General features: G+C 45.9%; 2 protein-coding genes across 3 annotated transcripts in view; one reads left to right on the top strand and one right to left on the bottom strand.

The window, feature by feature from the left end:
* The window catches only part of LOC137433030 (non-POU domain-containing octamer-binding protein), a 67,862-nt gene extending 49,106 nt beyond the window's left edge, over positions 1 to 18,756 (bottom strand). The window contains exons 1-3 of one of the 2 annotated variants that reach the window (XM_068125426.2): positions 18,339 to 18,756; positions 10,738 to 10,910; positions 4,454 to 4,605 (exon numbers count right to left, since the gene is read on the bottom strand). In XM_068125426.2, the coding sequence (XP_067981527.1) occupies positions 4,454 to 4,605; positions 10,738 to 10,910; positions 18,339 to 18,361 (348 nt within the window). In that variant the 5' untranslated portion in view covers positions 18,362 to 18,756. The remainder of the gene's footprint in view (positions 1 to 4,453; positions 4,606 to 10,737; positions 10,911 to 18,338) is intronic. The other variant, XM_068125435.2, reaches the window with a different exon arrangement.
* Positions 1 to 27,301, top strand: part of LOC144890870 (uncharacterized) — a 946,020-nt gene that overhangs the window by 313,378 nt on the left and 605,341 nt on the right. The window lies entirely within an intron of this gene.

Here is a 27,301-nt window from a genome sequence, read left to right as displayed (position 1 = left end):
CCTTGGCTGGCATTATAGCCTTTATCGACTCCTTCTGCTTCAAAATCGTACATATCGTAGAAGTACTACGATCGTACTGCCTCGCCAAGTCGACAACACGCACACCTCGCTCATGTTTTTCGACGATTACGTGTTTTATATCCAAGCACATCATCCTTTTTTTCTTCGCAGCACTGCCCTTGGCACTCAATTTCTTAGGACCCATGGTTAAAACTAAGAAATTTTCCAAAATAAACAAAATGCGAAAACAAAGCAACAGCGATACGGCAGAGATGCTTGCACGGCAAGATAACCACGTGAACTGAACGCTCGCTGGGCCACCTAGTGGCGGGTGGCGTAAGCTCGCTCGCTCGTAACTCAGATCTCGGCTCGCATCACAAAGCAAAAAATCGACCGAGCGACGGCTCGTATCTCGGAAAACTCGTAAGTTGGTGCACTCGTAAGTCAAGGTTTCACTGTACACCCCATGTAAAGTTTTGACTTTTTCAACATATTTCAACATACAGCTATTTGATCTTCATTTCAACAATACTGATAGATAAAGGTGATATAATATAACAAATATCATGAAACATTTACATGTCGTAGTCCATTGTATAATTTAAATAAACATAAATGCAAATTTCGGATGTGGAAAAAGTAAGCACACCCCGACATTTATCACGACTTCAAATACCTAAAATTAGAATCGGGTGCACCAGCTCAGGTGCAAATGATTAGAACATCGTTAGAGAGGATCTTGGAGGAACCTGTCTTATTTAAACATAAGACATTTAGTTTTGTTTGCTCTTTGTTGTTGAAGTGTGCGGCGTCACCATGCCCAGATCAAAAGAGCTCTCTGAGGCCTTCAGAAAGAAGGTTATAGATGCCGACGAGTCTGGGAAAGGATTTAAGAAAATCTCCAAACAATTTGAAATCAATCATTCGACTGTCCGGAAGATCATCTACAAGTGGAGAAGATTCCAAACAACTGCCAACTGTTCAGGCCAGGCCGCCCCAGTAAGTTCAACTCAAGAGCAGACCGCAAGATGCTGAAAGAAGTCGCTAGGAACCCCAGAATGTCATCACGGGACCTACAGGTAGCTCTTGCCACTGTTGATGTCAAAGTGCATGAGTCTACCATTAGAAAGAGGCTGCACAAATTTGATCTACATGGGAGGGTGTGCCAGGAGGAAACCTTTGCTGTCCAGAAAGAACATCAGAGCAAGACTAAAGTTTGCCAATGAACACCGAGACAAAGACCAGCACTTCTGGAAAAATGTGCTCTGGACAGATGAGTCAAAGGTAGAGCTTTTTGGCCACAGTACCAGAAGACATGTTTGGCAAAAACCAAAGACAGCATTTGACCACAAGAACCTGATACCAACTGTAAAGCATGGTGGTGGAAATATTATGGTTTGGGGCAGCTTTGCTGCATCAGGGCCTGGGCAGCTCACCATCATAGAATCCAATATGAATTCTTCATTGTACCAGAGGGTGCTTGAGGATAATGTGAGGCCATCTGTCGGAAAGTTGAAGCTCAACCAAAGGTGGACCTTGCAACATGACAATGACCCTAAACATACCAGTAAATCCACCAAGGAATGGCTGAAAAGAAAGAAATGGAGGGTTCTGGAATGGCCAAGTCAAAGCCCGGATCTAAATCCCATCGAGATGTTGTGGGGGGATTTGAAACGAGCTGTGCTCGCTGTTTCACAGCACCACTTGGTTGTCTGCGACATAAGGTTAAAAGGTGCGAGGAGAGCTCGGCGGATGAAGTACCAACCGAGAATGAAGGGCTGGAGGTTGAAAGAGGTGACAGTGTGGGGGGCATTAAAAGAGAGGCTGAGTATGGTAGAGGATGATGTGGTTGAGCTTGAAAGTGGTTGGGAGCCGTTGGTGAGGTATGTGGATGGACAAAAGGACCACCGAGGCACTGGGAAACATGGTGATGGGATGATGAAGTTGGAAAGAAGATTGACGAGAAGAGGAAGAAGTTCAAGGAGTGGCAGAAGGCGAAGGGTACGGGGGCAGAAAAGGAAGAGCATGAAAGTTATAAGGCAGCCAAGAAGGCTGCAAAGAAAGAGGTAGCAAAGGCGCAGGAGGCATGTCGGAAAATGTTCGGAGAACGCTTGGATTTGGAAGAGGGTCAGAGAGCGGTATTCAGGATGGCAAAGCAGATAGCGAAAGAGAGGTGTGATGTGATGGGGGTGAGTTGCTTGAAGGATGAAGTGGGACAAATCGTTGTGGACCCAGATGGAATTAAAGGAAGATGGAAGAGATATATGGAAATACTGTTGAATGCAGAGAATGAATGGGATGGCAACAAAGAGAGTAACCCAGTTTTAGGACCGGCAGAGAAGATAACCGAGAAGGAAGTTGAGGAAGCGATTAAAGCAATGAAGAGTAGAAAAGCGGGAGGGCCGACGGGAGTTGTGGGAGATATGTTGAAGGCAGCGGGAAATTGGGGTGTGAAGAGAATGACAGAGATCTGCAATCTGGTGGTGAAAGAAGGCCGCATTCCAGTGGATTGGGAACTGAGTACCCTAGTCCCTCTATACAAGGGGAAAGGTGACCCTCTGGACTGTGGCTCGTATCGACCACAGTCGATATCTCGTATCGAGCGATAAAGTTATTGGAGCATGGAATGAAGGTATTGGAAAGGGTGTTGGACAGGAGGATAAGGAAGAAAGTGAAGATTGACGAAATGCAGTTTGGATTCATGCCAGGAAGAGGAACGACAGATGCCCTTTTTATTTTGAGGCAGTTGCAGGAGAAGTACATGGAGAAGAGGAAGAAGTTGTTTCTTGGGTTTGTTGATCTGGAGAAAGCATTCGATAGGGTTCCACGTGAAGTAGTGACATGGGCATTGAGGAAGTTAGGAGTGGAGGAATGTTTGATCAGAGTAGTGATGGCAATGTACAAAAGAGCGCGCACAGCTGTAAGGACGAAGGACGGGAACAGTGGTGAGTTTGAGGTGAAGGTAGGAGTGCATCAGGGGTCGGTACTAAGTCTACTACTATTTGTAGCTGTGATGGAGGTGCTGGCTCGGAACGTAAAGGAGGGTTTACCGTGGGAGTTGTTGTATGCAGATGATCTGGTGTTGATTGCAGAAAGTATGGATGGACTGAAGGAGAAGATGAACAGGTGGGAGGAATGTATGGAGACAAAAGGTCTGAAGGTGAATATCGGAAAGACGAAGGTGATGGCAAGTGGTAAAGCATGTGGTGAGGTGGAAAGAACTGGGAAGTGGCCCTGTGCTGTGTGCAGGAAGGGTGTCGGAGTGAACTCCATTGAATGGACAATGTGCGCTGAGTGGGTTCATCAAAAATGTAGTGGTCTGAGAGGGTCATTAACCAGTGTGGCAGCTACATTCAAATGTAAGGTGTGCACAGAGGGAGCTGCAGATGGAGGAAATGTTGAGTTGGATCTTGGAGATGGCATGAAGCTGGAAGGTGTGAAAACCTTTTTGCTACCTTGGAGACATGCTGAATGGAGAAGGTGGATCAGACTCGGCAACAGTTGCTAGAGTGAGATGTGCATGGAAGAAGTTTCGGGAACTGAGTGGCGTGCTGATGAGGAGGGGAGTGTCGTTGAAGCTGAAGGGAAAGGTGTATACTGCATGTGTGAGAAGTGTTTTGATTTATGGGAGCGAGACATGGGTAATGAACGTAGAGCAGCAACGAAGATTGGAAAGGGTGGAAATGCGAATGGTTCGGTGGATGTGTGGAGTATTGTTGAGAGAGAGGAAGACAAATGATGAATTGCGAAAAATGATGGGAAGAGAGCCTGTGATTGATGTTGTGAAGAGGAACAGGTTGAGATGGTTTGGTCATGTGTTGAGGAAGGATGAAAGTGACTGGTTGAGAAGAGTGATGGAAATGAATGTAGAAGGAAGTAGAGGATGGGGAAGACCGAGAAAGACTTGGCCAAAGATGGTGGAAGAAGAAATGCGGGCAAGGGGTTTAACAAGGGGAGATGCAGAAAATAGGGCAAAATGGAAAAGATCGTCACGGGGCCCGCAAGGCTAACCCCCGCTCTAGCAGGGAAAATAGCCTTAAAATGCCTGTTGTTGTTGTTGATCATCAACTGACATCTCAGACAGTGAGCCAATTGCTCTTGCTCTATGCACATGGGGTAAAAAAAAAGTTCCCCAAAATTAAGATAAAAGGGCAGTGCTCAGCTTTTCACACATTGACATGGCTCAACATGTTTAATTACATTGTGCTTTTTTTCCACTTTACTCCTCCTCAAGTATGCAAGTACATTTTAATGCAAAACAAATGCCTGATGATAAGAATTTCTAATTGCATTGTGAAATACCAGTAGGTCAATGAAAAGATCTCTCATCAAAGAACTTTGTTTGCCCAACTTGCTTGTACAAGCCCACATGGTAAAAACATTTGAATTCATCGTAAAATATGAGAGGAAACAATACAAGTTGTTTTCTGCTCCATGGGGATGGAATACTCACCAGGCACACAAAGCCAAAGCCTCGACCAGAACTACAGAAGACTTCGCCAACGGCACCAAATGGGGTAAATAACGAACGTAACTCGTCTTCCTTCATGTCACTTGGCAGGTTGCCCACAAACAGACGAGAACGTTGGGAAAAACGTTTTTCCTCTGGGAAAGATGGTGGAAAGGATAAATGAGAGGAGTGTATAAGTGAGAATATTGGTGTACACTGTGACCTGGTGAAGGAATCCCACTCCACAATGCTGTGCACATCGAAGTGGATGTTTAGATGAGAGGCAAATGCTTTCTTTTACGTGTCAGTCAGGTCAGTCTTTTGGGATTGCCACTGTCAACATGTGACCCAATACTACCTGCCATATGGTCGGGTTGTCAGCGACTATACCGACACCCCTCACTGGCTTTGCTCGTGGGGTGGGTGACTGTGACAGAGTGACACCCTCCCAGGAGTAAAAAAAACAACACCTGACAAAGGGTGGATGAGGTCCCGAACGAAGCCAACAGCCATCCAGTAAGGAGATGGTGTATCCTAAAAAAAACACCCATCCGGATTGGATCGGTTTGAGTCATATGAAAGACTTAAAAAATGGCACACGCTGCTTCCTTGCTTGACATTCAGTATTTACAATGATAGAACACAAACAATCCCAATCGGTTGGCATCCATGGGGATGAGGAAATTCCTCCAGAGGAAATGCCCTGCGCCTGAGTGCAGTGACAAAGGCGGTGACCACTGAAACATGACGTCGCTGGTACCACCCAGGGTATCCCGAGAAGTGACAGCACTTCCCACAAGCTTGGTGGATGCGTCAAGTATTTCTCTCATCAGTAGGCCCAAGTGGGTGTTTGCGAGCTCCATTATAGGCTATGAGCCAGACCCCCCAAATTGACTGGTCGGTACCATACAGATGGAGTAAGGCTCATTGTGATTTTTAGCAAGATATATGTCCCTAGATATGAAAAAAAAGTGATAGCAGTGTTTAACTCTCGGCCATCTCTGTGTTATCACCCGAAATATTATTATACGCCTGCTTCGCTTCGGCAAAAAATGTGATATTTGCTAAAATTGGAATAAATATGTTTTTAAGGACCACAGAGTGCCGAGATCGAGATCGAGATCGTATTTGTTCGAGAGATCATGATAAACCTAGAGTGTGGAGCAAGTTTGCATGCATTGTGAAATATAATGTAGCTGATGTTACAAACCTACTTTAGGATACTAGCTAATACCAAAAATTACACTGAGATACCAAAAGTAGTAGACGAATAAACCTAAAATGTTCAAAAGCTATGTTTCGTTCCAAAATATCAAAATTAGGGGGTATGGTTGAACATATTTTGAACTTTGCCAAAATATGTGCCCCAAACAACCACCATATTACAAAGTAATGATATATTCCAATGCAGTGGTTCCTTGCGAAGATTTTGAGGGGTCAAATGTTACTCTGGGAGTTTTCATTTTTGAAATATTGACAAAAATGTACAATGTGAATTCTGAACTTGAAGCGATTTCGACCACTTTTTCACTAAATTTAACATATTTTTTGTCATTATATCAATATTTTGATAAATAACCCCCACAAATGTTCTATATTTCTATTACTATATTAGTTGGCATCCAGTATGCAAATTATTGGCACTCTGTGGTCCTTAAAAACATATTTATTCCAATTTTAGCAAATATCACATTTTTTGGTGAAGCGAAGCGGGCGTATAATAATATTTCGGGTGATAACACAGAGATGGCCGAGAGTTATACACTGCTATCACTTTTTTTTCATATCTAGGGACATATATCTTGCTAAAAATCACAATGAGCCTTACTCCATCTGTATGGTACCGACCAACCCCCTTGGCTCATAGCCTATGAGCCTCAGACATGTATTAAAAGAAAGTAATTGGAAAATAATTACAAAGGAAAATAAAAAAATTATTTTGTTCACTGGATGCAGAAAGCCGAGTGTAAGACCAATAGTTGATGCAATTAATACTGCATTACATTTTATGACATAGTGAATGAATGAATATGAATGAATGAATGAATGATCGTTTTAAGGCCATTTTTCCCCGCTGGAGCGGGGGTTAGCCTTGCGGGCCCCATGACAATCATGGTTCCCTGTTTGAGGCAATATTTTTATGACATAGTGAAGATTCCAATTCTTTTTTGTTTTTTTCATTCAATTGAAGTTCAATCATTGCCACACAAGAACAGAAACTAAATGACAGAATGACAATTAGCCAATGGCAAACACAATTTATAATGCTCTGGACCAGCAAAGGAAGCGAAAGAACAAGGAGAAGGAATATATGAATGAATGAATGATCGTTTTAAGGCCATTTTCCCCGCTAGAGCGGGGGTTAGCCTTGCGGGCCCCATGACAATCATGGTTCCCTGTTTGAGGCAATGTTTTTATGGCCGGATGCCCTTCCTGACGCCAACCCTTGGTCACGCTCTTACGATGCGCAGGGATACGATTTACCTATTCTAAATCGGGGTACACACCGTGATCATTCATCCCAGCAAGCTGGCACTCAATTTGCCGACCTCGGAAGGATGACAGGGTCGGCAAATTGAGTACCAGCTTGCTGGAGCTGGAACAAGGAGAAGGAATGCAAAAAGAAAAAACAACAATATAAATCGGGCATGATAGGAACCTAAGAGCAGGGAGACATGATAAGCGATAGTTGGGAGCAGCACATCGGGGGAGAGATGACCATGAACAACATTCGCTACTTGCAAAATTGCTGTGGTGAATGAAGAGACTGGCTCGGCTGAAGAGCACCGAGTGCGTTCAAAGCATAGGAAGCACCGCAGTGGCAGTACTTTTGGTGGAGGGCAAGGCGTGAGTGATTTAAAGTGGCAATCTTTACACAAGAGAACAACCTCAATGACACAGCACAAGGATGTTCGGACAGACCAATGATCTTTGACCATCAGTTTAAAGACTATCTGCGCTCTAACAGAATGATTGCACGAACAAAATAGAACCTCCACAGCATCAGACATTAATTCTGCTTGTGAATACTTCAATAAAGGCCTACTTGTGACTATCCTATCCATTTTCTCGATCCTGGTACACTAAATCTTGTGGGAAGGTGGTTGCGGTCAAGCAGCTTGCTTTCTCAACATGGAACGCTAACCCAACTGATGGTAATTTTAGGGCACTCAGTCGGACTCACAGTAAGTGTGTGCCCATTCTGAAGCAAGCCAAAAATGAAGTAGCCCCCACATGTGGGCTGACGGTCATCTCTTGAGGTTGTTGTTCAAACATCTGGTGATTTTGGGGAAACCCCCTATAACTCCCCTCACCCCCCCCCCCCTCCTCCCCGAGGAGCTCTCTGATCCAAACTGTATCGGGTTTCAGAGCAATTAGTTGGTAAATAAAGGACGAGTATGGATCCGGTAGCCACCACCCACTCCTCCCCTCCAAGAAGACAGTGATTGCGCGGGCCATCAAGTAGAAGAGCTATATCAGGTTTCAGAGTAATCGGTTGATAAGGCCAACAAACAACAACCACCTTTAAAGGCCATTTTTTCCCTGCAGAGCAGGGGTTGGCCTTTTTTGGGCACCGTTGTCCCCTTTTTTGAAGCAATGTTTTACGGCCGGATGCCCTTCCTGCCACCAACCCTGTTAGTCGCCTCTTGCGACACACAGGGAATTACCAGTGAACTGGTACTCAATTTGCCGACCTCGGAAGGATGACAGGCTGAGTCAACCCCCCTGGTGTTAATTCAGCGATCGACCGGGATTATGAACCCATGATTCTAGGATCCCAAGTCGGTACTCTAACCGCTAAGCCAACACCAGGCTCTATATTGTAATCGCTTGATAAGGCCGAAAAAAATATATTGCTGGTCTCTGGTCAGACCAAAGTTCCAGAATTGATGCAGCGATGTTTTTTTTTTTTCTTTGTTGTTTTTTGAAAAGCATGGATTGCACATATAAAGGTGTTGTTTTTTGTGTCCTCATGCCTTGCGGTCCTCTTCATCTGCCGTGGCACCGTCCAGAGAGAAGTTAAAGACAGCCAATGGGACAGGTAGGCCTTTTTGTAAACAATGAACACAAGCTTAAGTTATTTTAAAATGTATTTATTCTGAAAATCATTAAGTTCTTAAAGCATATTATAGACTGCCATTTCGTTCTCAAGATCGCCTCACCGTACCATCAAACATTCCAATGCGTCGATCGCGTCAACACTGCGCATGCGCAAGTGGTCTAACAGGCGATTGCCGAAGCATTTGAATGCTGAAAAAACCGCGCATGCGCAAATGACTACACCCCGGACCATTCTTCGTGGATGGGATGACATGCTGCATGTGTATCAAAGCCGCGCATGCGCAGATGGGCTGTATGGTGTCTTTCAAATCGGCGCATGCGCAGCTCGGCTGAACGGCTAATGCGGAAGCGCTTCAATCGATGCCGATGGTCTCCCACGATCTCTTCTCCCAGTCCACCAGATTATCACAGACATGTACAACTTCATGACAGACGAGATAGGATCCAGTCCTAACTAACGAGACCACCCGCAGCTCTCTAGGCCTTCTGGTTGCTTCACAAAAACCCGACAAAGAACGTCTTCGTTTCAATAAATGACAATATCCAGCCGATTGGATTCATGATGCACGGCACACAAAACTACTCATATCTTTGGAACGACTGGTTGGATTTGGACAAACTAAACGTAGTTTTGGAGGGGAGAACCGTGAGCGAACGTCGATACCAATGGCGACCCTCACAGACCCATATTTCCCGAGATAGCGCGCCGGCCCGGCAACATGCATACATTATATGGCTCCTCACACTCGAAATCGCGTTTTCGGCGAGAACGTGACGTCACGGGTCACTTAATTGCAATTATCTCGTCTCGGCGCCGCCTCAAGTATACTCGAATACTTGAGGCGGCACGGCATTGTTTATGTTTAATGTGCTCTATAACTTATGATGTGCTCTATATTTAAATATAGACCGTGTGCTGTTGTAGGTACCGTTGCAAATTTGAAAAAAAAATAAAAATTGTTGAAGCGCAGGGTCAAAATCGATGCGCGCGCTGACCAGAGACCGGAAATATATATTTTTTGGCCTAAATAATGGAGGAGTAGAGATCCGAAGTTTGAAGGAGTAACCCCCCTGGCAGCCCCCATGATGTGAAATAGAAAAATCGAAGCCTGAGTGTTTTGTGTGGGATTCTGTCTTGTATTCACGTGTCAAGTTTCAGAACAATCAGCCGGGTGATAAGGCAGGAGTAAACAAAATAGCACAAAGTTAATGGACAGACAGACAGACATTCAGACATCACGACCCATTTTATAAGTTAATCTCTTCAAGAATCGAGATGAGATGACCTGTCAATATGTTGAAAAGCTCATGCTTGAACTCTCCAACCAGCCTCGACGACACCATGTCAATGCATCTGTGGTGTATGCTTCCCCTCCATCGTTCCCTCACTTCACCTCAGCTCTGCAGACGATGCCAGAGATTCGGCAGAATCGCTCATCTCCTTGTTTGCCTCCAAATTGTGTATGGTCTGCCTGAAATTCAACAAACCTTACTCCTGTCCATACAAAGAATGTGTCAACAAATCCCATCAACTACAGACTAGTAAGCCGAATTCCTATTATAAGCAAAGTAATATAATCCAACACAACTGATGTCGTCGTTCCTCTTTTCAAACAGCCTGGTCTTTGAGCATCACTTTGAATTATATTCCAGTCAACTCAGGACATGCTGCTGCTGCTCCTCTCAGCAATGGACGAAAGACCTAAACCAAAAAAAACACGTCGGAACAGTCTCCGTCTCCCTAGAGATATCTCGGGGATTCAACAGCCTAACATCCTGCTTTGCTTGCTAAGCTCTCTGCCTGTGGCATACATAGGCACTTTCATTCCTGGATTTCTGACTTCCTCCACTCACGCAGTCAAAATGTTGCTATCAACGGGACCCTTCCATCTCCTCTTCTAATAAAGGCTGTAGTACCACCAAAGTAGTGACTTCAGCTCAATCTTAATCCACATCTATACAAGGAAGCTGTCCTGGAAACCCCCCTCACTGCCGTTTGCCTAGCAAGCAAGCATTACAAAGGGCGTAAAGATTTCATGTTCAGCCTCCTTATTGCCGATGACTCCACATTGTGTTGTACAGTGCCCTATAAGATCAAATTATACCAAGCCATATGACTCGTGAACGCCTAAGATTTGCACAACAATGTTTTTAGTATCAAAGGGATGTTGATTTGACATGCCTCACGTGACGCCGAATGAGAGAAAGCAAGGAAGGAAACTTACCACGAACAAGAGGTTCTTCATTGCCCTCATGGTCTCCCGTAGCCACGCCGTAGCCACTTCCTTCATATACATGGGCATCTCTATCACCTCTATCACCTCTATCACCTCCGCCACCTCCCGCTCCATCCCAACGACGTCGTTTTTCATGCCCATGATACATAGCCAAGCCTAACCTGCAACATTTTACAGAAAAATTTATCATCTCGAAAATATGCCATAATGTAAAATCATTACAGAAATAAAATAATTTCTGAGCAACAATTATAAAAATGAGAGAAACAAACCAATCGAGAAAAATGCTGCTGCTCGATATACAAAAGCAAGATATTAAACAAGCAAGAGCAATCAGAGATTGCACACCCTCGCCAGGACGTGTTTTTAGTGTTTTTTTTAAGGCTTTTGTGTTAAAACAAATATGGTGGCCGAACCACGTAACCGGTGACGGCATCATTATCTTTCTCTCTACCATTTTATCCCTAGATGACGCTCAATAAATTTCATCTTGATTGGATGAAGTTTTGTACTTGTCGAATTATGACGTCATAATGGAGGCACCTATGACATCAACATTAACATATTTTATTCCCCATGGAGAGTTCTTTACAATGAGCCATGTCTCAAATTTTTTATATTCAGCACTTTTGGAGATATAGAGGTGCAACGTTTTTCGGTTTTTCCAAGATGGCACCGTACCACGTGACCTATGACGTCATAATTATCATTAAAAAATTCCACAGGTGGAGTTGCACCTTTGGTGAAAATTTCCTGTCAATTGGACCAATGGTTGCAGAGAAAATCGTATTTATTCTGTGCAGACAAACAGACAGAAAAACTAACAGACAAACAGAGACAAACAGACAGACAGACAAGCAAAGACAAAACATACAGACAAAGACAGACAGACAGAGACAAACAGACAGACAAACAGACAGACAAACAAACAGACAGACAAACAAACAAAGACATAGACAGACAGACAAATGGACAGACAGACAAACGGACAGACAGACAAACGGACAGACAGACAAACGGACAGACAGACAAACGGACAGACAGACAAATGGACAGACAGACAAACGGACAGACAGACAAACGGACAGACAGACAGACAGACAAACGACACAGACAAACGGACAGACAGACAAACAGACAGACAGACAAACGGACAGACAGACAAACGGACAGACAGACAAACGGACAGACAGACAAACGGACAGACAGACAAACGGACAGACAGACAAACGGACAGAGAGACAAACTGACAGACAGACAAATGGACAGACAGACAAACGGACAGATAGACAAACGGACAGGCAGACAAACGGACAGACAGACAAACAGACAAACGGACAGACAGACAAACGGACAGACAAACGGAGAGACAGACAAACGGACAGACAGACAAACGGACAGACAGACAGACAAACGAGCAGACAAACAGACAAATGGACAGCCAGACAGACAAATAGACTCAAATGCAATACCCTCTCCTCTGGTGAGGGTAACAAGAAAGAGCAATCAGACATTGCAGAACGTCGCCAGGACGTGTTTGTGTGGTGTATTTTGTGTGGTGTTTATTAGCTGCTGTGTTTGTGTGGTGTATTTTGTGTGGTGTTTATTAGCTGCTGTGTTTGTGTGGTGTATTTTGTGTGGTGTTTATTAGCTGCAGTATTTGTGTGGTGTATTTTGTGTGGTGTTTATTAGCTGCAGTATTTGTGTGGTGTATTTTGTGTGGTGTTTATTAGCTGCTGTGTTTGTGTGGTGTTTATTAGCTGCTGTGTTTGTGTGGTGTATTTTGTGTGGTGTATTTTGTGTGGTGTTTATTCGCTGCTGTGTTTGTATGGTGTTTATTAGCTGCAGTGTTTGTGAGGTGTTTATTAGCTGCTGTGTTTGTGTGGTGTTTATTAGCTGCAGTGTTTGTGGGGTGTATTTTGTGTGGTGTTTATTAGCTGCTGTGTTTGTGTGGTGTTTATTAGCTGCAGTGTTTGTGGGGTGTATTTTGTGTGGTGTTTATTAGCTGCTGTGTTTGTGTGGTGTTTATTAGCTGCTGTGTTTGTGTGGTGTTTATTAGCTGCTGTGTTTGTGTGGTGTTTATTAGCTGCTGTGTTTGTGTGGTGTATTTTGTGTGGTGTTTATTAGCTGCTGTGTTTGTGTGGTGTTTATTAGCTGCAGTGTTTGTGAGGTGTTTATTAGCTGCTGTGTTTGTGTGGTGTTTATTAGCTGCAGTGTTTGTGAGGTGTTTATTAGCTGCTGTGTTTGTGTGGTGTTTATTAGCTGCAGTGTTTGTGTGGTGTTTATTAGCTGCTGTGTTTGTGTGGTGTTTATTAGCTGCTGTGTTTGTGTGGTGTTTATTAGCTGCAGTGTTTGTGAGGTGTTTATTAGCTGCTGTGTTTGTGTGGTGTTTATTAGCTGCAGTGTTTGTGAGGTGTTTATTAGCTGCTGTGTTTGTGTGGTGTATTTTGTGTGGTGTTTATTAGCTGCAGTGTTTGTGTGGTGTTTATTAGCTGCTGTGTTTGTGTGGTGTTTATTAGCTGCTGTGTTTGTGTGGTGTATTTTGTGTGGTGTTTATTAGCTGCTGTGTTTGTGTGGTGTTTATTAGCTGCTGTGTTTGTGTGGTGTTTATTAGCTGCAGTGTTTGTGAGGTGTTTATTAGCTGCTGTGTTTGTGTGGTGTATTTTGTGTGGTGTTTATTAGCTGCAGTGTTTGTGTGGTGTTTATTAGCTGCTGTGTTTGTGTGGTGTTTATTAGCTGCTGTGTTTGTGTGGTGTTTATTAGCTGCTGTGTTTGTGTGGTGTTTATTAGCTGCTGTGTTTGTGAGGTGTTTATTAGCTGCAGTGTTTGTGTGGTGTTTATTAGCTGCTGTGTTTGTGTGGTGTATTTTGTGTGGTGTATTTTGTGTGGTGTTTATTAGCTGCAGTGTTTGTGTGGTGTTTATTAGCTGCTGTGTTTGTGTGGTGTTTATTAGCTGCAGTGTTTGTGTGGTGTTTATTAGCTGCTGTGTTTGTGTGGTGTTTATTAGCTGCAGTGTTTGTGTGGTGTTTATTAGCTGCTGTGTTTGTGTGGTGTATTTTGTGTGGTGTTTATTAGCTGCAGTGTTTGTGTGGTGTTTATTAGCTGCAGTGTTTGTGTGGTGTTTATTGGGTGCAGTGTTTGTGTGGTGTTTATTAGCTGCAGTGTTTGTGTGGTGTTTATTAGCTGCAGTGTTTGTGTGGTGTTTATTAGCTGCAGTGTTTGTGTGGTGTATTTTGTGTGGTGTTTATTAGCTGCAGTGTTTGTGTGGTGTTTATTAGCTGCAGTGTTTGTGTGGTGTTTATTAGCTGCAGTGTTTGTGTGGTGTTTATTAGCTGCTGTGTTTGTGTGGTGTTTATTAGCTGCAGTGTTTGTGTGGTGTTTATTAGCTGCAGTGTTTGTGTGGTGTATTTTGTGTGGTGTTTATTAGCTGCAGTGTTTGTGTGGTGTTTATTAGCTGCTGTGTTTGTGTGGTGTTTATTAGCTGCAGTGTTTGTGTGGTGTTTATTAGCTGCAGTGTTTGTGTGGTGTTTATTGGGTGCAGTGTTTGTGTGGTGTTTATTAGCTGCAGTGTTTGTGTGGTGTTTATTAGCTGCAGTGTTTGTGTGGTGTTTATTAGCTGCAGTGTTTGTGTGGTGTTTATTAGCTGCTGTGTTTGTGTGGTGTTTATTAGCTGCAGTGTTTGTGTGGTGTTTATTAGCTGCATTGTTTGTGTGGTGCAGTGTTTGTGTGGTGTTTATGAGCTGCAGTGTTTGTGTGGTGTTTATTAGCTGCAGTGTTTGTGTGGTGTTTATTAGCTGCAGTGTTTGTGTGGTGCAGTGTTTGTGTGGTGTTTATTAGCTGCAGTGTTTGTGTGGTGTTTATTAGCTGCAGTGTTTGTGTGGTGCAGTGTTTGTGTGGTGTTTATTAGCTGCAGTGTTTGTGTGGTGTTTATTAGCTGCAGTGTTTGTGTGGTGTTTATTAGCTGCAGTGTTTGTGTGGTGTTTATTAGCTGCAGTGTTTGTGTGGTGTTTATTAGCTGCAGTGTTTGTGTGGTGTTTATTAGCTGCAGTGTTTGTGTGGTGTTTATTAGCTGCAGTGTTTGTGTGGTGTTTATTAGCTGCAGTGTTTGTGTGGTGTTTATTAGCTGCAGTGTTTGTGTGGTGTTTATTAGCTGCAGTGTTTGTGTGGTGTTTATTAGCTGCTGTGTTTGTGTGGTGTTTATTAGCTGCAGTGTTTGTGTGGTGTTTATTAGCTGCAGTGTTTGTGTGGTGCAGTGTTTGTGTGGTGTTTATTAGCTGCAGTGTTTGTGTGGTGCAGTGTTTGTGTGGTGTTTATTAGCTGCAGTGTTTGTGTGGTGTTTATTAGCTGCAGTGTTTGTGTGGTGCAGTGTTTGTGTGGTGTTTATTAGCTGCAGTGTTTGTGTGGTGTTTATTAGCTGCTGTGTTTGTGTGGTGCAGTGTTTGTGTGGTGTTTATTAGCTGCAGTGTTTGTGTGGTGTTTATTAGCTGCAGTGTTTGTGTGGTGTTTATTAGCTGCAGTGTTTGTGTGGTGTTTATTAGCTGCAGTGTTTGTGTGGTGTTTATTAGCTGCAGTGTTTGTGTGGTGTTTATTAGCTGCAGTGTTTGTGTGGTGTTTATTAGCTGCAGTGTTTGTGTGGTGTTTATTAGCTGCAGTGTTTGTGTGGTGTTTATTAGCTGCAGTGTTTGTGTGGTGTTTATTAGCTGCAGTGTTTGTGTGGTGTTTATTAGCTGCATTGTTTGTGTGGTGTTTATTAGCTGCTGTGTTTGTGTGGTGTTTATTAGCTGCAGTGTTTGTGTGGTGTTTATTAGCTGCATTGTTTGTGTGGTGCAGTGTTTGTGTGGTGTTTATGAGCTGCAGTGTTTGTGTGGTGTTTATTAGCTGCAGTGTTTGTGTGGTGTTTATTAGCTGCAGTGTTTGTGTGGTGTTTATTAGCTGCAGTGTTTGTGTGGTGTTTATTAGCTGCAGTGTTTGTGTGGTGCAGTGTTTGTGTGGTGTTTATTAGCTGCAGTGTTTGTGTGGTGTTTATTAGCTGCAGTGTTTGTGTGGTGCAGTGTTTGTGTGGTGTTTATTAGCTGCAGTGTTTGTGTGGTGTTTATTAGCTGCAGTGTTTGTGTGGTGTTTATTAGCTGCTGTGTTTGTGTGGTGTTTATTAGCTGCAGTGTTTGTGTGGTGTTTATTAGCTGCAGTGTTTGTGTGGTGTTTATTAGCTGCAGTGTTTGTGTGGTGTTTATTAGCTGCAGTGTTTGTGTGGTGTTTATTAGCTGCAGTGTTTGTGTGGTGTTTATTAGCTGCAGTGTTTGTGTGGTGTTTATTAGCTGCAGTGTTTGTGTGGTGTTTATTAGCTGCAGTGTTTGTGTGGTGTTTATTAGCTGCAGTGTTTGTGTGGTGTTTATTAGCTGCTGTGTTTGTGTGGTGTTTATTAGCTGCAGTGTTTGTGTGGTGTTTATTAGCTGCAGTGTTTGTGTGGTGCAGTGTTTGTGTGGTGTTTATTAGCTACAGTGTTTGTGTGGTGTTTATTAGCTGCAGTGTTTGTGTGGTGTTTATTAGCTGCAGTGTTTGTGTGGTGTTTATTAGCTACAGTGTTTGTGTGGTGTTTATTTAAGCTGCAGTGTTTGTGTGGTGTTTATTAGCTGCAGTGTTTGTGTGGTGTTTATTAGCTGCAGTGTTTGTGTGGTGTTTATTAGCTACAGTGTTTGTGTGGTGTTTATTTAAGCTGCAGTGTTTGTGTGGTGTTTATTAGCTGCAGTGTTTGTGTGGTGTTTATTAGCTGCAGTGTTTGTGTGGTGTTTATTAGCTGCAGTGTTTGTGTGGTGTTTATTAGCTGCTGTGTTTGTGTGGTGTTTATTAGCTACAGTGTTTGTGTGGTGTTTATTAGCTGCAGTGTTTGTGTGGTGTTTATTAGCTGCAGTGTTTGTGTGGTGTTTATTTAAGCTGCAGTGTTTGTGTGGTGCAGTGTTTGTGTGGTGTTTATTAGCTGCAGTGTTTGTGTGGTGTTTATTAGCTGCAGTGTTTGTGTGGTGCAGTGTTTGTGTGGTGTTTATTAGCTGCAGTGTTTGTGTGGTGTTTATTAGCTACAGTGTTTGTGTGGTGTTTATTAGCTGCAGTGTTTGTGTGGTGTTTATTAGCTGCAGTGTTTGTGTGGTGTTTATTAGCTGCAGTGTTTGTGTGGTGCAGTGTTTGTGTGGTGTTTATTAGCTGCAGTGTTTGTGTGGTGTTTATTAGCTGCAGTGTTTGTGTGGTGTTTATTAGCTGCAGTGTTTGTGTGGTGTTTATTAGCTGCAGTGTTTGTGTGGTGTTTATTAGCTGCAGTGTTTGTGTGGTGTTTATTAGCTGCAGTGTTTGTGTGGTGTTTATTAGCTGCTGTGTTTGTGTGGTGTTTATTAGCTACAGTGTTTGTGTGGTGTTTATTAGCTGCAGTGTTTGTGTGGTGTTTATTAGCTACAGTGTTTGTGTGGTGTTTATTTAAGCTGCAGTGTTTGTGTGGTGTTTATTAGCTGCAGTGTTTGTGTGGTGCAGTGTTTGTGTGGTGTTTATTAGCTGCAGTGTTTGTGTGGTGTTTATTAGCTGCAGTGTTTGTGTGGTGTTTATTAGCTGCAGTGTTTGTGTGGTGTTTATTAGCTACAGTGTTTGTGTGGTGTTTATTAGCTGCAGTGTTTGTGTGGTGTTTATTAGCTACAGTGTTTGTGTGGTGTTTATTTAAGCTGCAGTGTTTGTGTGGTGCAGTGTTTGTGTGGTGTTTATTAGCTGCAGTGTTTGTGTGGTGCAGTGTTTGTGTGGTGTTTATTAGCTGCAGTGTTTGTGTGGTGCAGTGTTTGTGTGGTGTTTATTAGCTGCTGTGTTTATTTGGTTTATTGACGACGTATATTTATGTTCAATCCATAAAAGCTGCCAAACCACGTGACCGATGATGTCATCAATTTAATTCTCCCATACAATTTTCGTGTCGATCATGCTCAACAAATTTCACACTGATCGGAACAAGCATTCTACTTGTTACGACGTCATAATGAAAACACCGATGACATCATGAATATATGTTGTTCCCCCATGGGGAGTACTTGACAACGAGCAAAATTTCGATTTTTTTCCAAGGAGCGGTTTCGGAGACATACAGGTGCAAAGGTTTTCGGTTTTTCCAAGATGGCGCCCATGCCCATACCACGTGACCTATGACATCATAATTATCATACAATGTTCTCCTGGAGGCGTTGATATGGTGAGAATTTCTTGTCAATCGGACCCATTTCACCTTGCCTTCTCCAACTTCTCCCCACCCTTTTCCTTATCCTGCAATCCAGAATTCCTCTCTACTTCGAAGTGTGATGCCTCGGCCTCGGTATGAAGACGCCTCACTCGGTAGCAGAACGCAGCAGCAATTGCAAAGCACAAATTCTGTTTCCAAAAGCCTAAATTCAGTCTCTCCGAGCATCCTCCGCTGGCTGCTCGCTTCGCTCGTACGACGTCATTAATCCCATCTAACTACGCCGTCAGCCGAGGGAAAAAAAAAAACCGACGATGTTTAGTCAATTTTAAATTCCAATTTAAAGACGTGCATTCAAATATAATGGAATGAAAAACATGCCGGATACCCGCGGCCGATGACCAGTATCATCCGCTTGGTCTACGCTCCACGACTTCATCGGTTCCATAACGATTAAAGCGGGAGAGTATACAGCGATTCACGTGTCCTGGTCTAGTACAGTAGTAGTACTAGTAGTAATCTATTCTCTCACTGAGTCTCAGTCTCACTGCCATCATCCAGGTGATTGTTTAACGTTGCGATTTTCAGTCTAATTTACCTCAGACACGACGAAAGCAATGGTCCAAAGCTTACCTCAGTTTCCCAAGATATGAAGCAATTAAAAAAAAAAATCTTTCCCGGTACCGCTAATTTTTATATCCTAAAATATTTTGGCGGATAATGTCTTTCGGTCCATAAAATGGCTCGTTCTTAAAATGGCTACCGGAAACGGAAATACCACCCGGGTGTATATACTTAGCAGCGCTGTTGTTCCTCGCTATAAAATTACTATTTATCAATAACTTTTGATTATAGAATGTCCATATTAAATACACAAAATAAAAACAGAATATAAGAGTAATATGTTGATATTGGTGACATCCTTCGTTTTAATCGACGCGGATCAAAGTGTCAAAATTAATATAATTATATTTGGTAAATCGCACAATGAAATTCATTTCAGGATAAACATTGCCATAATCAGACGTATTAAAGCGTAATATTGTTTAAAATTGTCACAATGTTCTCTGAAAAATATAAATTGCAGCAACAGCATTATGAAGAGCAAAGTCATCAGCGTCGTTGAAAACGTTGGTCCCATTGGTACAATTGTTGTTGTGGTTTCATGAAAATGAGCCAATCCGGTTTTTTTCTTGCAGTTCTTCTGCTGAATTGTAAATTTTTCAGAGCCATGATTTGACCCAACATTAACGTTTCCCTGTTTTATAATCAATTACCGGAGAATAATAAAAGCGATGAAACGTTGCGCTGTGAACGGAAACGAATCAAAGGGTGCGTCAAAGGAGGCCATTCGGTCCATCATGCCTGTGCCACATCAACACCAGACCAATGTAATATCTAATTATAAAAATACAAATAACAAAAAGTTTATTATAAGTATCGACTATAACGCAATTTTAGCGGTAATTACATTTCTATCCAGTGACGACACTCCTCGCACCATAAAGATTTCGAAAAGGAGCCGTCTCTTTATTACGTACGAACCGTTGTGTGTTCCGTTAGCAAGCAGCTTGCTTGCCAAGCGGCCTGCCTGATTCAAAGCGCTCAAGTAAGAAATCCAACAGAACGGAGCTTTCGGCGCCGCTTAACAAAAATAGCGGTCTCCATGGAAACATAATGCCATCGTGGTGCTCGAGCAGATGCTGCCTGTAATGTAATGCTATACTGTATATTCCTGCTCTACACTACAGTCTATGTGTGTTTGGTTCCGTGTTTTTTGAAATACTATATTCCCTTGGGACTCCTACGGGATCGCGTGAGATCTCGCGAGAGCACGTGGGGGCAGCAATGGCCCCACATTCCCACAATAAAGCAGTGTGAATTTTACATAGTCATAGTGTGACTGGAGTGGCAGTCATTACAGTTCAGAGGAAATCGCATCCCAACTCTTGACTCTTGTGCCTCGTCATCGCAGCTGCAGGAAACATCCCTGACCAGTTACATTCCATCGAGGATGTTTCACCCACTGTGAGCGGAATCATTACCGAACCACCTAATGCTGTTACAATGTTGTGGCGCTTTTCCATTGCACAGAACAGTACGGTACGGTACGGCACTGTACAGCACGGTTCGGTACTGTGCAGTACGGTACGGTAATCCCTCATCCCTGTGTGTGTCGTTTTTCCATCGCACAATAGAACCGTGAAAATAGGCGGAGTTATCTGAAGTGACGAAAAAACGCGACCGCTGTGGTGACGTCATTTCTCATGCGACACTAAACTGCAAACAGCTCCACAACTATGAAGGAACTTGAAGCTGTGTTTTACTTCCTCGTCGGGTTTTGGTTTTATCTGAACATGAGTTTTTTAACGAAATGCAAAAAGAGAGAGGACGTGTTTGAGAAGGAAGTGTTTGAGAAGAGGCTGAAAGACGCCAGAAAGAGGACAGCTAAAAAGAGAAAGAAACTTTTGCAGACAATTATGAAGACCGACAACGAAGATTTGGGCCTTGTTCGTCGGCGCAAACAAATAATACAGGTACAGTATGTTACATTAGCCTTCATTATATAGCTAGTAACATTACGACTGCCTTTCACTTTCTTCCTGAATTTACCTCTGATATTTACAACTTTGAGGTTGTGGGTCCATTGATGTTGAGTAATCTACTGATGTGGACCTGCAGTCAGGTTTGTGGACCCACTGCTTGGAGAGGTTCTGGGATGAAAGGATCGAAACCTCGATGAAAAACGGTGCCCAGCTGATGATCCGGGCAGTTGGAAAACAAGCCAATTCCTTTTAAATTAAGGTTATAATGTAGCGGTTACCGGAAGCATGACACAATTACCGTGCACCGGCCGATGACGCAACCGGCGAGCGGTCACGTGTCCGGACTCGCCCGGGCGTGTCCAGACTTGCCCTTCTCGGGCGAACACGTGACTTACCGATTTTGCATACCACGCCCCGCCTGAGAGGCGTGGCTTTTGTGTGTTCAGTTTGCGATATAAATTGCCGCCCGTTCGAGGGGCAGATTCAGTGTGCTTTTGAGTTCTTTGGTTTTGAGCTAAATAAATAGCTCGGTGAAACTTCGTTCCTGTGTCGTCCATTTTGTCTGGCTTTATAGTGCGAGCACAGCTCCCACAATTGGTGACCCCTTTCTATGAACACGGCGATGGAGTCAGCTGTAGCTTTGAAGCTCCCGGGCTTTTGGGAATCACGCGGCCGTTTGGTTTGCTCAAGCCGATTCTCAATTCGCCCTGCGGAACATCACGGAGGACACGACGCGCTACCACCATGTGGTCTCTGCGCTCACCGCCTCCTCCGCTGCCCGGGTTCTGAGCTTCCTCCAGCACCCGCCGAACGCCGACAAATACGGCGCGCTCAAAGGCCTACTCCTCGGTGCGTTTGGACTCACGGAGACCGAACGCGCACGACAACTTTTTTTTTTTTTTTTTTTTTTTTTTTTGTATTCAAGTTCGAGGCTCGTGAAAGAGCGAACATTAATCACACAGAAAGACAAACAGACACATAAAACAAATAACATCGGGAGCGGTAGACAAGATGGGGAGAGAGGGGGAAGGACACAAACACAACATTTGAGAGCAGGGACCGAGAGACATGGAGACATCGAGAGATCTGTGGGAGGGAGAGGGCTTTGGGTGGGAGGCATGTGAAGGGGGGGAGGCATGTGAAGGGGGGGAGGCATGTGAAGGGGGGGGGGGGGTGGGAGAGGTATAAACATATGGACACTGCCAGGATTTCCAGGAAATAAGTTGGAATTTCAAACAAGGTGGATCTGGGGTGAATTAGTGGGGGTAGAAAAGATCAAGGTTATGGATGGGGGAAGATAAGAGATGGTGGTGAACAGCTGTTTTAAAGACCTGGAGGGAGGAGAGGGATTGAAGGGAGTGTGGGAGTTTGTTCCACAGGCGGGAGAAAAGAGGAATGAAAGAGTGAAGGTGAGCAGAGAGCCGAGATTTCGGCAGTTTAACCATCAGAGGGTTGCTGGCAGATCTTGTGCGACCTGTAGGAATATTTGGGGGACAGAGCACAGAGAGAGCTGGGGGAGCAAGGCCGGAGAGGAGTCGGTAGAAGACAGAAAGACCACCTACCTGCCTGCGGTGAGTGAGTGAAAGGCCCTCAGAGATAGCTTCATCGCGGGAGATTCCAATGATTTTGAAAGCTTTGGATTCAACAGCGTGAAGCCGAGCCAGGTGTGAGGCAGGAGCACCAGCCCATAGGGGAGAACAGTATTCCATTGAGCTGCGGATGAAAGCCTTGTAAGTGGTGAGGAGCTCAGGTGTGCCGAGGAAGGACTTCGCACGACGGAGGATGCCCAGTCGGCGACTGGCTTTGGAGGCCAGCTTGGAAATGTGGTTTTCCCAAGAAAGATCATGGCAGATAGTGAGACCCAAAAGCTTGAGTGACAGAACTTATTGGAGAGGATTGTTGAGAAAGTAGATGGGAGGGTTGTCCAGTCGATCTTTTCGGAGAGACATAGTAAGAGAGTGAGATTTGGCAGGATTGAAAGACATGTTCCACTTGTTTGACCAGTCTGTGATTTTGTCCAGGTCTTCAGAGAGTGAGGAGGCTGCAGACTGCCGATCTGAGGGAAGAGGAATGGAGCGGCAGAGAGTGGAGTCATCAGCAAAGAGATAGAGAGGATTTTCCAGAGAGTCAGAGAGATCATTGATAAAGACCAGAAAAAGCACAGGGCCCAGCACACTTCCTTGGGGAACTCCAGCCTGAACAGGAAGGGGAGATGAGAGAAATCCATTCAGGGCCACACGTTGACTACGACCAGAGAGGAAGTCCGCAAGCCATGCATGGAGATTTCCATGGATACCATAGGAGGAGAGTTTGGTGAGCAGAGCTGGGTGCCAGACCGTATCAAAGGCCCTTGATATGTCAAGGGAGACAGCTCTGATTTCCTGTTTGGCATTGAGGACCTCCATCCATTGTTGAGACAGCAGAAGCAGCATGTCCAGAGTAGAGTGACCTGGTCTGAAACCAAATTGATGATCAGAGATCAAGCCATTGGAGAAGAGGAAAGATTTCATATCCGAAGCAATGATGGATTCCATGACTTTGCTGATAATTGGGAGCAGGCTGATTGGTCTGTAGTTGCAAGGATCTGTTTTTGCACCTTTTTTGTGTAAAGCGGTAATGTTAGCTGATTTCCAGGATGCTGGCAGATGACCTTGAGCAAAAGATAGGGTGAAAAGAACAGAGAGAGGGTGAGATAGAGCGGCAGAGCAGGATTTTAAGACCCGTGGGCTGATGCCGTCTGGTCCAGTTGCAGAATCAGAGTCGAGGTTTGACAAAAACTCCTCCACCTTGTCAGGAGAGAAGGACACAGAGTCCAGGAGCAGTTGGGTTCGACTGGGAAAGGTGGGAACAGAGAGAGATGGGTTTGGGACTAAGGATTTCGAGGCGAACACAGAGTTGAGGCATTCGGCTTTGTCACGTGCGATGTCAACTGTGTGGCCATTTGAGGTAAGGGAGGGGATGGAGGGGGAACAAACACCAGAAACGGATTTGACCAGACGCCACCAGGATTTGGAGGAAGGAGACAGGTTTGAGAGTTCATTCTTGAGTGAGGAGAGATAGTGCTTCCTGGCACTCCTGAGGGTAGACACACACTTGTTCCGAGCTTGGTGGAAGGAACTGAGATTTCCTTCAGTTGGATTAGCCTTCCAAGAGGCAAAGGCAAGTTGTTTCAGGGCAACTGCCTCACCACAAGATTCAGTGTACCATGGACGGGAGGAAGGGTAAGACAATTGAAGGCGAGATGGGATAAATCTGTGCATGAGAGAGATCAGTTTGCTTTGGAAGAATTCCCAGGAAGAATTGATGTCAGAGGCAGTGGAGATGGGAGACCAATCCAGACGATTGATGGCTGCTTGAAGACCGTCCCAGTCGGCCTGAGTGAAATGCCAGACTCGTCGACGCTGAGGAGGCTCTCTGAGAATGGCCAGAGAGATGTCCACTTTGACAAGCACATGATCAGAAGAACCGATTGGAGCAGAAGAAGAGCAGCAGACATTAGCAGGGAAGTTTGTCATAACCAAGTCTAGACGAGAAGATACTCCATTGGCTGAGATCCGGGTCGGGAAATTGACAGATTGTGTCAATCCCAGTGAGTCACAGAAGTCCTTTGCTGAGGTGCCATGACTAGTGAGAGAGGAACCCACACCCAACCAGGTGGCATGATGACAGTTGAAGTCACCACATATGAGGAAGAGAGAGTTGGGATGAGTGGATAGAAGTTGGTCCATGTTGTCAGACATTGAAATGTAGATGGAGTCATCACTGTTTGGGGGACGGTACAGAACACATATGAACAAAAGGTGGGAGCGGAGAGGAAGCCGTAACCAGAGGTACTCCTGCGGGTGAGGAGGAAAGAGAGCAGTGCAAGGAGAGTGAGGAAGAGAGTTTTTGACAAAGATAGCCACCCCACCACCAGGCCGAGGCTCAGGTCTATCATACCGGAGGAGGGAGTAACCAGGAAGAGATATTAAGGAATCAGAGACATCTTGAAGGAGGAAAGTCTCTGTTAAGCAGATCAAGTCTGGATTGGCAGAAGCAACCTGTATGGAGAGATCAGTCAGGTTTGAGCGAAGGCCCCGGATGTTTGAGGTCCATACCGTTAATGAAGAGAGAGGGGGAGCATCGGGTACAGGACAGGGGAGGGGAGGAGTAGGGTAAGATGAAGGATGAGAGGGGGAGGTAGGGAGAGCAGTTGATAGTGTTTCAGATGTTGCAGAAGAGTTCCAAGAAAGGGAAGGATGAGGAGGATGAAAGGTTTGCTGGTGAAGGGATGCGGCACAGTGAGGGGTTGTTTGAGGGGGGGCAGAGGAAAGTAGAAGGTTTGGGGGGGTGGAGGTATGAGATAGAAGGGAGACGAAGTGGGGAGGAGGCAGCTTGGAGGAGGAGGGGGGAGGAGAGAGAATTGGAGAGGAATGGTATGGGGGGAGAATTGAATGGGAGGGATTGGGGGGGAGTTTTGAAGGGGAGGAGTGAGGGGGGAGTTTAGGAGGGGAGGGGCAAGGAGGGAGTTTTGGAGGGAAGGGGAAAGGGGGGAGATCAGGAGTGGAGGGGCAAGGGGGGGGATTAGGAGGGGAGGGGCAAAGGGGAAGTTTAGGAGGGGAAGGGCAAGGGGGGAGTTCAGGAGTGGAGGGGCAAGGGGGGAGTTTAAGAGTGGAGGGGCAAGGGGGAAGTTTCGGAGTGTAGGTGCAAGGGGGGGGATTTGGATGGGAGGGGCAAGAGGGGAGTTTAGAAAGTGGATGATTAATGAAAGACGAACATTGATAACAAATTGGGTTTGTTGTGATTTTCAAGTTAGCAATCCGGTTCAGGATGATGGAGGAGGGATGGAATGAATGTGAATTTAGACCATGTAGTGAGGGAGACGTATAAGATATTGAATTACACCTCCCGGTGTAATGTAGACACTACTACACCTCCCGGAGCTGGGTGAGGCCCGTCCATCCGAAAGCATGGACCACATGCTTGCTCTTCTCGGTGACCACAGCCCGGACTTCCTCTTCCGCGAGCTATTCCTCCAGCGGCTACCCGGGCAGGTACGGTTAGCTTTGGCTAATTCGCCCATCACGGACCCTCGCGCTCTGGCCAAGGAGGCCGATAAATTTTTCTCGGCCAGGCGACACGTCGGAGCGGCCGCCTGGAACCCTGGGCCGACCGAGGCAATGCCCGCGCCACGACCGGCACCTCCACCGGCCGAGTCCGCGCCACTGACGGCTGCGGCCGCCGCGACGCCCCGTCGACCGAACCCGACGCGACCGCCGGAGCCTCCACCAGAGCGGACCATGTGCTATTACCACGCCAGGTTCGGGCAGAAGGCCAGAACGTGCCGCCCACCGTGCATTTTCGGTGGGTCGGGAAACTACCAGGCCGGCGCTCGCTGCTTGCCATGAGCGTCGGCCATTCAGGCAGCCTTCTGTTTATCACGGACACAGAGTCCGGGCGGCGTTTTTTGTGTGACACCGGCGCTCAGCTGAGCGTGATACCCGCCTCGGTGGAGGACAAACAGGCCGCGCTATGCGGCCCCGCCTTGGTCGCCGCAAACGGCTCCTCCATCCGCACCTTCGGTTCGCACAGCGTCGCATCTGCTTCGGGGGCCAGCGCTTCAGGTGGGACTTCATCACGGCGAACGTGCCCATGGCCTTGCTGGGTGCAGATTTTCTTTGTGCGCATGGGCTTTTGGTTGACGTCAAATGGCGTCGGCTCATCAACGCGGAGACCTTCAGCTCGCTCGCTTGCTCATTGAGCGGCTCTGCTCCGACCAAGCTAGCCTGCGCGCTCCCGGCCGCGGACGATTTCACCCGCCTGCTCGCCGAGTTTCCCGCCCTCACGCAGCCGACGTTTTCGGCCGTCGCCGTCAAGCATGGCGTCGAACACCACATCCCGACCACAGGTCCACCGGTCTACACCAGGGCTCACCGCCTCGACCCGGCCAAACTCGCCGTGGCGAAGGCGGAATTCGACGTGCTGGAGCGATTGGGCATTGTGCGGCGCTCGAATAGCGCGTGGGCCTCGCCCCTGCACATCTTGCCCAAACCGGGTGGTGGATGGCAACCATGCGGCGATTACCGACGCCTCAACGACGCCACCACCCCCGATCGGTACCCGATACCACACATACAGGACTTTTCCGCCCGTTTGGCGGGGCGGGTGATCTTCTCCAAGGTCGACCTTATTCGGGGCTACCACCAGGTACCTGTCCGGCAGGCCGACGTTCCGAAGATGGCTGTAATTACACCTTTTGGCCTCTTCGAGTTCCTCCGAATGCCGTTCGGCCTTAAGAACGCGGCCCAGGCCTTCCAGCGGCTGATGGACAGTGTGCTGCGCGATCTCACCTTTCTGTTCGTCTACCTGGATGACATTCTCATCGCCAGCACTTCCCGGGCGGAGCACCTCGTCCACCTGCGCACGCTTTTCGAGTGCCTCGGCCAGCACGGCTTCATCATCAACCCGGCGAAATGCCAGTTTGGCATAACGGCCGTCGACTTCCTGGGGCACCGCATCATGAAGCGCGGGGCCGTCCCGCTGCCTACCAAGGTGGAGGCAGTCACAAGTTTCCCGCGTCCCTGCTCCATCAAGGCCCTACAGAAATTTTTGGGGATGGTAAATTTTCACCACCAGATCGTGCCTCGCGCCGCTCAACTCATGCGCCCCCTGTACGAAGCCCTCCGGGGCAAGCCGGCCAAGCACGACGTTGCCTGGACCACAGAGATGGACGCGGCATTCACGGGCGCTAAGCTGGCCCTCGCCGACGCGACCATGCTGGCACACCCGGCGCTCGACGCACCCATCGCCCTCACCACGGATGCTT

Source organism: Myxine glutinosa, chromosome 1 (assembly GCF_964187855.1).
Source record: "Myxine glutinosa chromosome 1, kmMyxGlut1.1, whole genome shotgun sequence".
NCBI classification, from domain to species: Eukaryota; Metazoa; Chordata; class Myxini; order Myxiniformes; family Myxinidae; genus Myxine; species Myxine glutinosa.
Note: the sequence above shows the minus strand (reverse complement) of the source record. Positions and strands in the feature narration are given on the sequence as shown.